This window comes from Salmo trutta, unplaced genomic scaffold (assembly GCF_901001165.1).
Source record: "Salmo trutta unplaced genomic scaffold, fSalTru1.1, whole genome shotgun sequence".
In the NCBI taxonomy this organism is placed as follows: Eukaryota; Metazoa; Chordata; class Actinopteri; order Salmoniformes; family Salmonidae; genus Salmo; species Salmo trutta.
In genome coordinates, this window is record NW_021823043.1 from 3474321 (window position 1) to 3490182 (window position 15862).

General features: G+C 45.4%; 1 protein-coding gene across 1 annotated transcript in view; it reads right to left on the bottom strand.

Moving 5' to 3' along the window:
• Window positions 1-471: 471 nt before the first annotated feature.
• LOC115188385 (protein NEL) overlaps window positions 472-15862 on the bottom strand; it is an 88170-nt gene continuing 72779 nt past the window's right edge. Inside the window, exons 16-19 of the mRNA XM_029747189.1 lie at window positions 13129-13346; window positions 12742-12918; window positions 2098-2325; window positions 472-1012 (exon numbers count right to left, since the gene is read on the bottom strand). Coding sequence (XP_029603049.1) covers window positions 971-1012; window positions 2098-2325; window positions 12742-12918; window positions 13129-13346 — 665 coding nt within the window. The 3' untranslated portion in view covers window positions 472-970. The remainder of the gene's footprint in view (window positions 1013-2097; window positions 2326-12741; window positions 12919-13128; window positions 13347-15862) is intronic.

Sequence of the window (15862 nt, forward strand, 5' to 3'; positions counted from 1 at the left end):
GGATTCAATCATTTCTGCCGTTTATCCACAATAATACTGTTGTGGATTAGAGAGTTAAACCAACAAATGGTCACCAGGGAGGAGAGGAGAGATAAAAGTGGGCCAGCGTATCCCAGCCTTGTCTATGGTGGCTGGTACTGAGATATTTCACACATATGGACTTACTCCAAGACGGGATTCAGATCTACTGTACACAGATAACTTATGAGAGAGAGGGAGAAAGAGAGAGAGAGAAAGAGAAAGAAAGAGTAAGAGAGAGATTCAGGTGTTATGGAGAGAAAATATGTGATGGAAAGAAAGAGAGATAACAGCGTTAAGTAAACAGCACGTGGATCAGTTTGTAGTGACACGTGACATGCAGTGATACGCATATTACACACAGAGTTTTTCATGGCAGCCTCCCCCTCAGCTCAGCTCCATAGGGAAGGAGTGGAATTATAAAACAAACCGACATCGCATACAGAGAGGGTAAACCAGTCCCACTTTTTAATGGACATCTTTATTTCATCAATACACGATACCAAGCCATCAAATAAATTCAATTAAACCCTGAACAAACAGAAGTCCATAATACAGAAGCAAACAAGAACTGAACGTACACAGAAAAGGAGTGGAGAAAGTCCAGAACATTACTTTTCACAAATACCAAGGTCCTTTTCCTTTCCACAATAAAAGATGGGCAGAAAGGGGTGAACACTGAATACAGATACTTCTTTAGGTTTCTTAACACAATCAGAAGAAATGACTTTATTTCACAACATGTTACCATCCACTAGTCTGTCCATGGATACCAGGGGTTGGAGTTGGGCTGGCAGGCCATCCATCCACTGGGAATGGTGGGTTCAGGTGGTATTTGGTATAAAGACGTTAAAAGGTTGGGGGAGGGGTTTCAGTTCTTATTAAAGCAGAGACTGTACAAAGATAGATGCACTGTAGAGCTCTCTCTCATTATCTTTCTGTCTGAGCCAGACTAAAGGCACAGGGGGTCCACTGAACAACAGACATGTCCGTTCTAGAGAGAGAGAGAGAGAGAGAGAGAGAGAGAGAGAGAGAGAGAGAAGAAGCTGTCACTCAAAGCAAGGAGCATTCAATTGCAATGTCTGCATTGTGTGTGTGTGAGTGCGTGAACATAACGAGTGTGTGTGTGTGTGCTTCTTTAGTCATTCAGTACTGCTGTCTAAAAAGGAGTTGTCATTGAACTGACTCAGGTTGTTGTTTCTGTCTGAAAGGCCTTGGACGTTCTATGTCTCCAGCTCCTCCAACACAGACAGAGAGAGCAAAGAAAAGGAGTGTCAAATACCTTGCGCCTGGCAACTCATTGTGTGTGTGTGTGTGTGTGTGTGTGTGTGTGTGTGTGTGTGTGTGTGTGTGTGTGTGTGTGTGTGTGTGTGTGTGTGTGTGTGTGTGTGTGTGTGTGTGTGTGTGAGTGAGTGTGTGTGCTTCATCAGTCATTCAGCACTCCTGTCTAAAAAGGAAGATTGATTGTTATTCAACTGACTCAGGTTGTTGTTCCTGTCTGAAAGGGTTTTTGTTCACCTACACCCCTTTCTGGAAGTGTCTGACTTTGTCAGGCTCCCACTCTGTGTGTAAATGTGTGTGTGTGTGTGTGTGTGTGTGTGTCAGGCTCCCACTCTGTGTGTAAATGTGTGTGTGTGTGTGTGTGTCAGGCTCCCACTCTGTGTGTAAATGTGTGTGTGTGTGTGTGTCAGGCTCCCAACTCTGTGTGTAAATGTGTGTGTGTCAGGCTCCCACTCTGTGTGTAAATGTGTGTGTGTGTGTCAGGCTCCCACTGTGTGTAAATGTGTGTGCGTGTGTGTGTCAGGCTCCCACTGTGTGTGTAAATTTGTGTGTGTGTGTGTGTGTCAGGCTCCCACTGTGTGTAAATGTGTGTGTGTGTGTGTGTCAGGCTCCCACTGTGTGTGTAAATGTGTGTGTGTGTGTGTGTGTCAGGCTCCCACTGTGTGTGTAAACGTGTGTCGGTGTATCTGTCTGTCTGTATAAGTCCATTCATCAGTATGTGTGAGTGCATACAGTATATCAATGTGTGTCTGTCTCTCACTGTCTGTGTGTGTATTCCCATGATCCTCTCTGTCTCACCTTGCACTGGCAGAGGGTGCATTCTGTTCTGTGTTTGGTCCAGGCGGCTCCGCTGAAGCGCGTCAGTCCGTTCTCGTCCACACACGTCTTGGTGATGTCGTTACGGACGGTATCAGCCTGGCAGGGGTCGGTGACGCAGCGTGGGCAGCACTGCCCCTCGGGCACCTGGGTAAACTCACAGTCCACCACTGGAGGGCAGGAAACGGGCCAGCAGTCCACCTCTCCACTCTGGGACAAAAACAAGAACAATGATGCTTTATTGTCCATTTTATTTTCAAAGCACCACAACTTCAACCCAAGGAGACAAAAACATCTCATCAACAGTCTCTCCGGCTATGACCTCCTCTCTACAGTCTTCACAAGTCAGAAACTACAGCCCTCCCATCTCATTAACAGTCTCTCCAGCTGACCTCCTCTCTACAGTCTTCACAATTCAGAAACTACAGCCCTCCCATCTCATCAACAGTCTCTCCAGCTGACCTCCTCTCTACAGTCTTCACAAGTCAGAAACTACAGCCCTCCCATCTCATCAACAGTCTCTCCAGCTGACCTCCTCTCTACAGTCTTCACATGTCAGAAACTACAGCCCTCCCATCTCATCAACAGTCTCTCCAGCTGACCTCCTCTCTACAGTCTTCACAAGTCAGAAACTACAGCCCTCCCATCTCATCAACAGTCTCTCCAGCTGACCTCCTCTCTACAGTCTTCACATGTCAGAAACTACAGCCCTCCCATCTCATTAACAGTCTCTCCAGCTGACCTCCTCTCTACAGTCTTCACATGTCAGAAACTACAGCCCTCCCATCTCATCAACAGTCTCTCCGGCTATGACCTCCTCTCTACAGTCTTCACAAGTCAGAAACTACAGCCCTCCCATCTCATCAACAGTCTCTCCAGCTGACCTCCTCTCTACAGTCTTCACAAGTCAGAAACTACAGCCCTCCCATCTCATCAACAGTCTCTCCAGCTGACCTCCTCTCTACAGTCTTCACATGTCAGAAACTACAGCCCTCCCATCTCATTAACAGTCTCTCCAGCTGACCTCCTCTCTACAGTCTTCACAAGTCAGAAACTACAGCCCTCCCATCTCATCAACAGTCTCTCCAGCTGACCTCCTCTCTACAGTCTTCACAAGTCAGAAACTACAGCCCTCCCATCTCATTAACAGTCTCTCCGGCTATGACCTCCTCTCTACAGTCTTCACATGTCAGAAACTACAGCCCTCCCATCTCATTAACAGTCTCTCCGGCTATGACCTCCTCTCTACAGTCTTCACATGTCAGAAACTACAGCCCTCCCATCTCATCAACAGTCTCTCCGGCTATGACCTCCTCTCTACAGTCTTCACAAGTCAGAAACTACAGCCCTCCCATCTCAGAACCCTCTGTTGCCCTTCCAGTCTCCCCCACACATCACCCCAGCTCCTCACATGGCTTTCCCCCTGCCTCACTCCATTTGGACTGCCCTGGATAAAGGCCACAGACACTCAGTGGAATACTGATCAGCTGAAACACAGTTAGACCTGCTACAGTAACAGTTAGACCTGCTACAGTAACAGTTAGGCCTGCTACAGTAACAGACCTGCTACAGCAACAGTTAGACCTGCTACAGTAACAGACCTGCTACAGTAACAGTTAGGCCTGCTACAGTAACAGACCTGCTACAGTAACAGTTAGACCTGCTACAGTAACAGTTCGACCTGCTACAGTAACAGTTAGATGTGCTACAGTAACAGTTAGATGTGTTACAGTAACATACCTGCTACAGTAACAGTTAGATGTGCTACAGTCACAGTTAGATGTGCTACAGTAACAGTTAGATGTGCTACAGTAACAGACCTGCTACAGTAACAGACCTGCTACAGTAACAGTTAAACCTGCTACAGTAACAAACCTGCTACAGTAACAGTTAAATGTGCTACAGTCACAGTTAGATGTGCTACAGTAACAGACCTGCTACAGTAACAGTTAGACCTGCTACAGTAACAAACCTGCTACAGTAACAGTTAGATGTGCTACAGTAACAGTTAGATGTGTTACAGTAACAGACCTGCTACAGTAACAGTTAGATGTGCTACAGTCACAGTTAGATGTGCTACAGTCACAGTTAGATGTGCTACAGCAACAGTTAGATGTGCTACAGTAACATACCTGCTACAGTAACAGACCTGCTACAGTAACAGTTAAACCTGCTACAGTAACAAACCTGCTACAGTAACAGTTAGATGTGCTACAGTCACAGTTAGATGTGCTACAGTAACAGACCTGCTACAGTAACAGTTAGACCTGCTACAGTAACAAACCTGCTACAGTAACAGTTAGATGTGCTACAGTCACAGTTAGATGTGCTACAGTAACAGACCTGCTACAGTAACAGACCTGCTACAGTAACAGTTAGACCTGCTACAGTAACAAACCTGCTACAGTAACAGTTAGATGTGCTACAGTAACAGACCTGCTACAGTAACAGTTAGATGTGCTACAGTAACAGTTAGATGTGCTACAGTAACAGACCTGCTACAGTAACAGTTAGATGTGCTACAGTAACAGTTAGATGTGCTACAGTAACAGACCTGCTACAGTAGACAACACATACAGTAGGCAATGCTGAGAGTACCTCTCTCTCTCTCTCTCTCTCTCTTTCTCTCCTAAATCATTTCTCACTGCGTTGAGATTACCTGGAAGAGTTGTTCTCATGTTTTCCCCCAGAGATTATTGATGAGCCCTTAATTGAATTGAAAGTGTGAATGTTTAAAAGATGAATCTGTCTGGCAGATGGCTGACACCTCACTATGGATCAATGTGTTAATGTGCATTTAGCAACATGACAGAGAGAGAGAGTATATGTCTCTGCGTGTGTGAATCTCTCTCTCTCTGTGTGTCTGAATCTCTGTGTGCGTGTGCGTGTGGGTGTGCGCGTGCGTGTGCGCGTGGGTGTGCGTTTGAGAGATCCATATCCCTTATCACCAAGTCACATCTCAAACTACCCTGAAACTGTTTTCTATTCATGATTAATGATATGCCTCATTTAGCAGCAGCACAGATATTAAAATGCAAATTACTATTGGAGAAAAAATACAACACTACCTTAATTTACATTGCTTGTCCTTTTGTTGCAATCAACATTTAATAGGAATATTTTTGTCGGGGGCGGGAGGGAGAAAGCGATAAGCTAAAGCTTTATTCTCTACAAGAACAGCATGATAACCACTGTAGCTACTGTAGCCTTGTAAAGTATCAAGTCATGTATGTACGATCTAGAAAGTTCTTCCAGTCTCTCCAGGTCTTCTCTCTGAGCCACAGAGAAATGGGTCAGTCTCTCCCATTCTCCACTGTCTCTCTCTCTTTCTCTTCTCTCTCTTTCTCTCCACTCCCTTCTCCTCTCTTCTCCCTCTCTCCCCCCTCCTACCCAGTACAAAATAACAGATGCTGACTGGGTTGTTATGTCTCTACGGCTTCCTGGTTCACAAAGGATAAAGCACTTACAAATCTCATTACACCGACATACGCACGCACACACACACACACACACACACACACACACACACACACACACGCGCACACACGCGCACACACACAATGAGTTGCCAGGCGCAAGGTATTTCACACAGCCTTTTCTTTGCGTTGTCTCTCTGTCTGTGTTGAGGAGCTAGAGACATAGAACGTCCAAGGCTGAATTAAACAGCTGGAGGTATGCATCATGATGTATCACGACTTCAGCCGAAGTCGGTCCCTCTCCTTGTTCGGGCGGCGTTCGGCGGTCGACGTCACCGGCTTTCTAGCCACCGCCGATCCACTTTTCATTTTCCATTTGTTCTGTCTTTGTCTTACACACCTGGCTTCACTCAACCAATTACTTGTTTATTATTTAACCCTCTGTTCCCCATGTTGTGTTTGTGAGTGATTGTTTATTATTTAACCCTCTGTTCCCCATGTTGTGATTGTGAGTGATTGTTTATTATTTAACCCTCTGTTCCCCATGTTGTGTTTGTGAGTGATTGTTTATTATTTAACCCTCTGTTCCCCATGCTGTGTTTGTGAGTGATTGTTTATTATTTAGCCCTCTGTTCCCCATGTTGTGATTGTGAGTGATTGTTTATTATTTAACCCTCTGTTCCCCATGTTGTGTTTGTGAGTGATTGTTTATTATTTAACCCTCTGTTCCCCAGGTTGTGAGTGATTGTTTATTATTTAACCCTCTGTTCCCCATGTTGTGTTTGTGAGTGATTGTTTATTATTTAACCCTCTGTTCCCCATGTTGTGTTTGTGAGTGATTGTTTATTATTTAACCCTCTGTTCCCCATGTTGTGTTTGTGAGTTATTGTTTATTATTTAACCCTCTGTTCCCCAGGTTGTGAGTGATTGTTTATTATTTAACCCTCTGTTCCCCATGTTGTGTTTGTGAGTGATTGTTTATTATTTAACCCTCTGTTCCCCATGTTGTGATTGTGAGTGATTGTTTATTATTTAACCCTCTGTTCCCCATGTTGTGTTTGTGAGTGATTGTTTATTATTTAACCCTCTGTTCCCCATGTTGTGTTTGTGAGTGATTGTTTATTATTTAACCCTCTGTTCCCCATGTTGTGATTGTGAGTGATTGTTTATTATTTAACCCTCTGTTCCCCATGTTGTGTTTGTGAGTGATTGTTTATTATTTAACCCTCTGTTCCCCATGTAGTGTTTGTGAGTGATTGTTTATTGTAATTCGGTCCGTCTTTGTGGGCTCGTGAGTTTACTTTGTATAATTGTCTTTTTGAGTAAAATACGTTGATTACTCAATTCTGCTGTCCTGCGCCTGACTCTCTACACCAGCTACACACAGGACCCTTACAGACCTGGTGTTGTTCTACTCATATCTGCTGTCCTGCGCCTGACTCTCTACACCAGCTACACACAGGACCCTTACAGACCTGGTGTTGTTCTACTCATATCTGCTGTCCTGCGCCTGACTCTCTACACCAGCTACACACAGGACCCTTACAGACCTGGTGTTGTTCTACTCATATCTGCTGTCCTGCGCCTGACTCTCTACACCAGCTACACACAGGACCCTTACAGACCTGGTGTTGTTCTACTCATATCTGCTGTCCTGCGCCTGGCTCTCTACACCAGCTACACACAGGACCCTTACAGACCTGGTGTTGTTCTACTCATATCTGCTGTCCTGCGCCTGACTCTCTACACCAGCTACACACAGGACCCTTACAGACCTGGTGTTGTTCTACTCATATCTGCTGTCCTGCGCCTGACTCTCTACACCAGCTACACACAGGACCCTTACAGACCTGGTGTTGTTCTACTCATATCTGCTGTCCTGCGCCTGACTCTCTACACCAGCTACACACAGGACCCTTACAGACCTGGTGTTGTTCTACTCATATCTGCTGTCCTGCACCTGACTTTCTACACCAGCTACACACAGGACCTTACATGGTGCAATTCATTGGCTCATGGAACTGTGAGTTGGAGGGAGAACCGACTGTCTCAACTCAGCAGCTTTCAGTCTTCAGACTAGGTTTAATGTCTCCTTACAATCAGTGTGTGTGTGTTTTTAAATGAACTTTTCGTTATGCTGTTTAACAGAATATATTTAAGCAATAAGGCCTGAAGGGGGTGTGGTATATGGCCAATATACCACGGCTAAGGGCTGTTCTGGATACGTCCCTTAGCTGTGGTATATTGGCCATAAACTAAAACCCCCCAAGGTGCCTTATTGCTACTATAAACTGGTTACCAAAAATAATTAGTTTTATAATAATTAGTTTATGTTTTGTCATACCCGTGGTATACGGTCTGATATACCATGGCTGTAAGCAATCAGCATTCAGGGCTCGACCCACCCTGTTTATAAATGTAGTTATATAATCCAAACCATTTGGACAAAGACATTATTCATCAGAGCCCCACAACTTGGTTGAGAATGTTTGCAGATGAAGCGAACTATCCATGGGAGCATCTTGAGGTGATCTAAGTGCAAGAGGCGTCACTACAGTCCCTGGCCATAGAGTGGCGCACAATTGGCACAGTGTCGTCCGGGTTCGGCCGTCAGTTAAGAATTTGTTCTTAACTGACTTGCCTAGTTAAATAAAGGTTCAATTTGACATTTAAATGTGAAGTGAGCCCTCAGAGAATGGATGGTTTAGCTAGGCTGAGAGGGAATGGAAGAACACACCTAGAGGTTTAGACTCAAGCTGCTGGGAAGGAAAGACTAGTTTTCTAACTCTCACTCTCTCTCTCTCTCTCTCTCTCGCTCTCTACTGGAGGCTGCACTCCAGGAGGGAGAGAGAGACAGAGAGAGAGACTGGAAAGAGAGACAGAGACAGAGAAAGAGACAGAGAGACAGAGACAGAGAGAGAGACAGAGAGAGAGAGAGAGAGAGACAGAAAGGCAGAGAGGCAAGCTTGGCACCGGTCGATAGCACAGGGAGATTTACTGCCATATGTTCGCTGAACTTTTCTGATTCCATTGGGATTGGTAGACTTTAAAGCCCTTGTCTCACAACAACAAGACAGAAGCATCCAGTCCAGAACAGTCTGAATACCCACAGCACTGACGCACTCAGGGTTCTCAAGAGCCACATTCTGGGTCTACCTCTTTCTCCTCCATACAGTATGTCACTGAAAACTAATCAGCGTCTACTCTGCTGGCACTGGGCCTGCTGAGGGTTCATCTACTGGCATGGTACTAGCCCAACAAACATGCAGTACCAAAAACTGGGCCATGTGATAGTTCAAAAGACAGAGATTCTCTAGCCTAGTCTGGTCTGAATACTACTAGTCTGGTCTGAACACTACTAGTCTGGTCTGAATACAACTAGTCTGGTCTGAACACTACTAGTCTGGTCTGAATACTACTAGTCTGGTCTGAACACTAATAGCCTGGTCTGAAAACTACTGGTCTGAACACTACTAGCCTGGTCTGAACACTACTAGTCTGGTCTGAACACTACTAGTCTGGTCTGAATACTACTAGTCTGGTCTGAACACAACTAGCCTGGTCTGAAAACTACTAGTCTGAACACTACTAGCCTGGTCTGAACACTACCTAGTCTGGTCTGAACACTACTAGTCTGGTCTGAATACTACTAGTCTGGTCTGAACACTACTAGCCTGGTCTGAAAACTACTAGTCTGAACACTACTAGTCTGGTCTGAACACTACTAGTCTGGTCTGAACACTACTAGCCTGGTCTGAACACAACTAGTCTGAACACTACAAGCCTGGTCTGAACACTACTAGCCTGGTCTGAATACTACTAGTCTGGTCTGAACACAACTAGCCTGGTCTGAACACAACGAGCCTGGTCTGAACACTACTAGTCTGGTCTGAACACTACTAGTCTGGTCTGAACACAACTATCCTGGTCTGAACACTACTAGCCTGGTCTGAACACTACTAGCCTGGTCTGAACACTACTAGCCTGGTCTGAACACTACTAGCCTGGTCTGAACACAACTAGCCTGGTCTGAAAACAACTAGCCTGGTCTGAACACTACTAGCCTGGTCTGAACACAACTAGCCTGGTCTGAACACAACTAGCCTGGTCTGAACACAACTAGCCTGGTCTGAAAACAACTAGCCTGGTCTGAACACTACTAGTCTGGTCTGAACACTACTAGCCTGGTCTGAACACAACTAGTCTGAACACAAATAATCTGAACACAAATAATCTGAACACAACTAGTCTTGTCTGAACACTACTAGCAAGGTCTGAACACTACTAGTCTGAACACAAATAATCTGAACACAACTAGTCTGAACACTACTAACCTGGTCTGAACACTACTAGCCTGGTCTGAACACTACTAGTCTGGTCTGAATACTACTAGCCTGGTCTGAACATTACTAGTCTGAACACTACTAGCCTGGTCTGAACACAGCTAGTCTGAACACTACTAGCCTGGTCTGAACACTACTAGTCTGGTCTGAACACTACTAGTCTGGTCTGAACACTACTAGCCTGGTCTGAACACAACTAGTCTGAACACTACTGACCTGGTCTGAACACCACTAACCTGGTCTGAACACTACTAGCCTGGTCTGAACACTACTAGCCTGGTCTGAACACAACTAGTCTGAACACAAATAATCTGAACACAACTAGTCTGGTTTGAACACAACTAGTCTGGTCTGAACACTACTAGCCTGGTCTGAACACAACTAGTCTTGTCTGAACACTACTAGCCTGGTCTGAACACAACTAGTCTGGTCTGAACACTACTAGCCTGGTCTGAACACAACTAGTCTTGTCTGAACACTACTAACCTGGTCTGAACACAACTAGCCTGGTCTGAATACTACCAGCCTGGTCTGAACACAACTAGTCTGGTCTGAACACAACTAGTCTTGTCTGAACACTACTAGCCTGGTCTGAATACTACTAGTCTGGTCTGAATACTACTAGCCTGGTCTGAATACTACTAGCCTGGTCTGAACACTACTAGCCTGGTCTGAATACTACTAGCCTGGTCTGAACACTACTAGCCTGGTCTGAACATTACTAGTCTGAACACTACTAGCCTGGTCTGAACACAGCTAGTCTGAACACTACTAGCCTGGTCTGAACACTACTAGTCTGGTCTGAACACTACTAGTCTGGTCTGAACACTACTAGTCTGGTCTGAATACTACTAGTCTGGTCTGAATACTAATAGTCTGGTCTGAACACTACTAGCCTGGTCTGAATACTACTTGTCTGGTCTGAACACTACTAGCCTGGTCTGATCACAACTAGTCTGGTCTGAACACTACTAGTCTGGTCTGAACACTACTAGCCTGGTCTGAATACTACTTGTCTGGTCTGAACACTACTAGCCTGGTCTGATCACAACTAGTCTGGTCTGAACACTACTTGTCTGGTCTGAACACTACCAGCCTGGTCTGAACACTACTAGCCTGGTCTGAACACTACTAGTCTGAACACTACTAGCCTGGTATGAAAACTACTAGCCTGGTCTGAATACAACTAGTCTGGTCTGAACACTACTAGCCTGGTCTGAACACTACTAGCCTGGTCTGAACACTACATTCATTTCCATCCCTTCCATCACTACTCCAGTAACTCAGTATGTACTGGTACTATCCTCCACTACCCCAGTAACTCAGTATGTACTGGTACTATCCTCCACTACCCCAGTAACTCAGTATGTACTGGTACTATCCTCCACTACCCCAGTAACTCAGTATGTACTGGTACTATCCTCCACTACCCCAGTAACTCAGTATGTACTGGTACTATCCTCCACTACCCCAGTAACTCAGTATGTACTGGTACTATCCTCCACTACCCCAGTAACTCAGTATGTACTGGTACTATCCTCCACTACCCCAGTAACTCAGTATGTACTGGTACTATCCTCCACTACCCCAGTAACTCAGTATGTACTGGTACTATCCTCCACTACCCCAGTAACTCAGTATGTACTGGTACTATCCTCCACTACCCCAGTAACTCAGTATGTACGGGTACTATCCTCCACTACCCAGTAACTCAGTATGTACTGGTACTATCCTCCACTACCCCAGTAACTCAGTATGTACTGGTACTATCCTCCACTACCCCAGTAACTCAGTATGTACTGGTACTATCCTCCACTACCCTAGTAACTCAGTATGTACTGGTACTATCCTCCACTACCCCAGTAACTCAGTATGTACTGGTACTATCCTCCACTACCCCAGTAACTCAGTATGTACGGGTACTATCCTCCACTACCCCAGTAACTCAGTATGTATGGGTACTATCCTCCACTACCCCAGTAACTCAGTATGTACTGGTACTATCCTCCACTACCCCAGTAACTCAGTATGTACTGGTACTATCCTCCACTACCCAGTAACTCAGTATGTACTGGTACTATCCTCCACTACACCAGTAACTCAGTATGTACTGGTACTATCCTCCACTACCCCAGTAACTCAGTATGTACTGGTACTATCCTCCACTACCCCAGTAACTCAGTATGTACGGGTACTATCCTCCACTGCCCAGTAACTCAGTATGTACTGGTACTATCCTCCACTACCCCAGTAACTCAGTATGTACTGGTACTATCCTCCACTACCCCAGTAACTCAGTATGTACTGGTACTATCCTCCACTACCCCAGTAACTCAGTATGTACTGGTACTATCCTCCACTACCCCAGTAACTCAGTATGTACTGGTACTATCCTCCACTACCCCAGTAACTCAGTATGTACGGGTACTATCCTCCACTGCCCAGTAACTCAGTATGTACTGGTACTATCCTCCACTACCCCAGTAACTCAGTATGTACTGGTACTATCCTCCACTACCCCAGTAACTCAGTATGTACTGGTACTATCCTCCACTACCCCAGTAACTCAGTATGTACTGGTACTATCCTCCACTACCCCAGTAACTCAGTATGTACTGGTACTATCCTCCACTACCCCAGTAACTCAGTATGTACGGGTACTATCCTCCACTGCCCAGTAACTCAGTATGTACTGGTACTATCCTCCACTACCCCAGTAACTCAGTATGTACTGGTACTATCCTCCACTACCCCAGTAACTCAGTATGTACTGGTACTATCCTCCACTACCCCAGTAACTCAGTATGTACTGGTACTATCCTCCACTACCCCACATCTCTCTACAGTGTCTGTCCATGCCAACTCACCATGCACTGGCACTGCTGGCAGTTCTCCACCCAGGTGTCTCCACTGCTGTATGTAATGAGTCTGTTCTGGTGCAGACACTGTCTGCTGAGGCCAGGGTTACACTCTGGACAGCAGAACAGGTCGGCTGTGGTGGACTCACAGTCACACACCATCCTACGACACATCACCAGACCAGACTGTAGGGGGGGGGGGAGAGAGAGAGAGAGAGAGAAAGAGAAAGAGAGAGAGAGAGAGAGAGAGAGAGAGTCAGACTAAGCTTTTCCTTTCAAATCTATATTTTGACATGATAGATTAGAACTGCAATATAGAACTCTGATTGGAAACTCTTTTTCCAAAGGACTCCAATTCCCATGATTCCCCAGGAGATTCTACAGTTCATCACTCACCTGGCAGGAGCAGACGGAGCACCTGTCGTTGTCCAGCACCCAGATCTGCCCGTTGTGTTTGTGCTTGTTGTCATGGTTACAGTCGCCGGTGCAGTTCTTGCCGTGAGGGCACCTGCAGTCGTAGCCTCCGTCCACATTGAAACACACCGTATCGTTAGCACAGCTGTGTCTGTCTGTCGCACACTCATCTATATCTGCAGAGAGGAGGGACAGACAGACTACAGGTTAGTGTATGAAGGAGGAGGGACAGACAGACTATAGGTTAGTATATGAAGGAGGAGGGACAGACAGACTATAGGTTAGTGTGTGAAGGAGGGACAGACAGACTATAGGTTAGTATATGAAGGAGGAGGGACAGACAGACTATAGGTTAGTATATGAAGGAGGAGGGACAGACAGACTATAGGTTAGTGTATGAAGGAGGAGGGACAGACAGACTATAGGTTAGTGTATGAAGGAGGAGGGACAGACAGACTATAGGTTAGTATATGAAGGAGGAGGGACTGACAGACTATAGGTTAGTATATGAAGGAGGAGGGACAGACAGACTATAGGTTAGTGTATGAAGGAGGAGGGACAGACAGACTATAGGTTAGTATATGAAGGAGGAGGGACAGACAGACTACAGGTTAGTATATGAAGGAGGAGGGACAGACAGACTACAGGTTAGTATATGAAGGAGGAGGGACAGACAGACTATAGGTTAGTATATGAAGGAGGAGGGGACAGACAGACTATAGGTTAGTATATGAAGGAGGAGGGACAGACAGACTATAGGTTAGTGTATGAAGGAGGAGGGACAGACAGACTATAGGTTAGTATATGAAGGAGGAGGGACAGACAGACTATAGGTTAGTATATGAAGGAGGAGGGACAGACAGACTACAGGTTAGTTTATGAAGGAGGGACAGACAGACTACAGGTTAGTATATGAAGGAGGAGGGACAGACAGACTATAGGTTAGTATATGAAGGAGGAGGGACAGACAGACTATAGGTTAGTATATGAAGGAGGGACAGACAGACTATAGGTTAGTGTATGAAGGAGGAGGGACAGACAGACTATAGGTTAGTATATGAAGGAGGAGGGACAGACAGACTACAGGTTAGTTTATGAAGGAGGGACAGACAGACTACAGGTTAGTATATGAAGGAGGAGGGACAGACAGACTATAGGTTAGTATATGAAGGAGGAGGGACAGACAGACTATAGGTTAGTGTATGAAGGAGGGACAGACAGACTATAGGAAAGTATATGAAGGAGGAGGGACAGACAGACTATAGGTTAGTATATGAAGGAGGAGGGACAGACAGACTATAGGTTAGTATATGAAGGAGGAGGGACAGACAGACTATAGGTTAGTGTATGAAGGAGGGGACAGACAGACTATAGGTAAGTATATGAAGGAGGAGGGACAGACTATAGGTTAGTATATGAAGGAGGAGGGACAGACAGACTACAGGTTAGTATATGAAGGAGGAGGGACAGACAGACTATAGGTTAGTATATGAAGGAGGAGGGACAGACAGACTATAGGTTAGTATATGAAGGAGGGACAGACAGACTACAGGTTAGTATATGAAGGAGGAGGGACAGACAGACTACAGGTTAGTATATGAAGGAGGAGGGACAGACAGACTATAGGTTAGTATATGAAGGAGGAGGGACAGACAGACTATAGGTTAGTATATGAAGGAGGAGGGACAGACAGACTATAGGTTAGTATGAAGGAGGAGGGACAGACAGACTATAGGTTAGTATATGAAGGAGGAGGGACAGACAGACTATAGGTTAGTATATGAAGGAGGAGGGACAGACAGACTATAGGTTAGTGTATGAAGGAGGAGGGACAGACAGACTACAGGTTAGTATATGAAGGAGGAGGGACAGACAGACTATAGGTTAGTATATGAAGGAGGAGGGACAGACAGACTACGGGTTAGTATATGAAGGAGGAGGGACAGACAGACTATAGGTTAGTATATGAAGGAGGGACAGACAGACAGACTATAGGTTAGTATATGAAGGAGGAGGGACAGACAGACTATAGGTTATATGAAGGAGGAGGGACAGACAGACTATAGGTTAGTGTATGAAGGAGGAGGGACAGACAGACTATAGGTTAGTATATGAAGGAGGAGGGACAGACAGACTATAGGTTAGTGTATGAAGGAGGAGGGACAGACAGACTATAGGTTAGTATATGAAGGAGGAGGGACAGACAGACTATAGGTTAGTGTATGAAGGAGGGACAGACAGACTATAGGTTAGTATATGAAGGAGGAGGGACAGACAGACTATAGGTTAGTATATGAAGGAGGAGGGACAGACAGACTATAGGTTAGTATATGAAGGAGGAGGGACAGACAGACTATAGGTTAGTGTATGAAGGAGGAGGGACAGACAGACTATAGGTTAGTATATGAAGGAGGAGGGACAGACAGACTACAGGTTAGTATATGAGGGAGGAGGGACTGACAGACTGTAGGTTAGTATATGAAGGAGGAGGGACAGACAGACTACAGGTTAGTATATGAAGGAGGAGGGACAGACAGACTATAGGTTAGTATATGAAGGAGGAGGGACTGACAGAATATAGGTTAGTGTATGAAGGAGGAGGGACAGACAGACTATAGGTTAGTGTATGAAGGAGGAGGGACAGACAGACTATAGGTTAGTATATGAAGGAGGAGGGACAGACAGACTATAGGTTAGTATATGAAGGAGGAGGGAC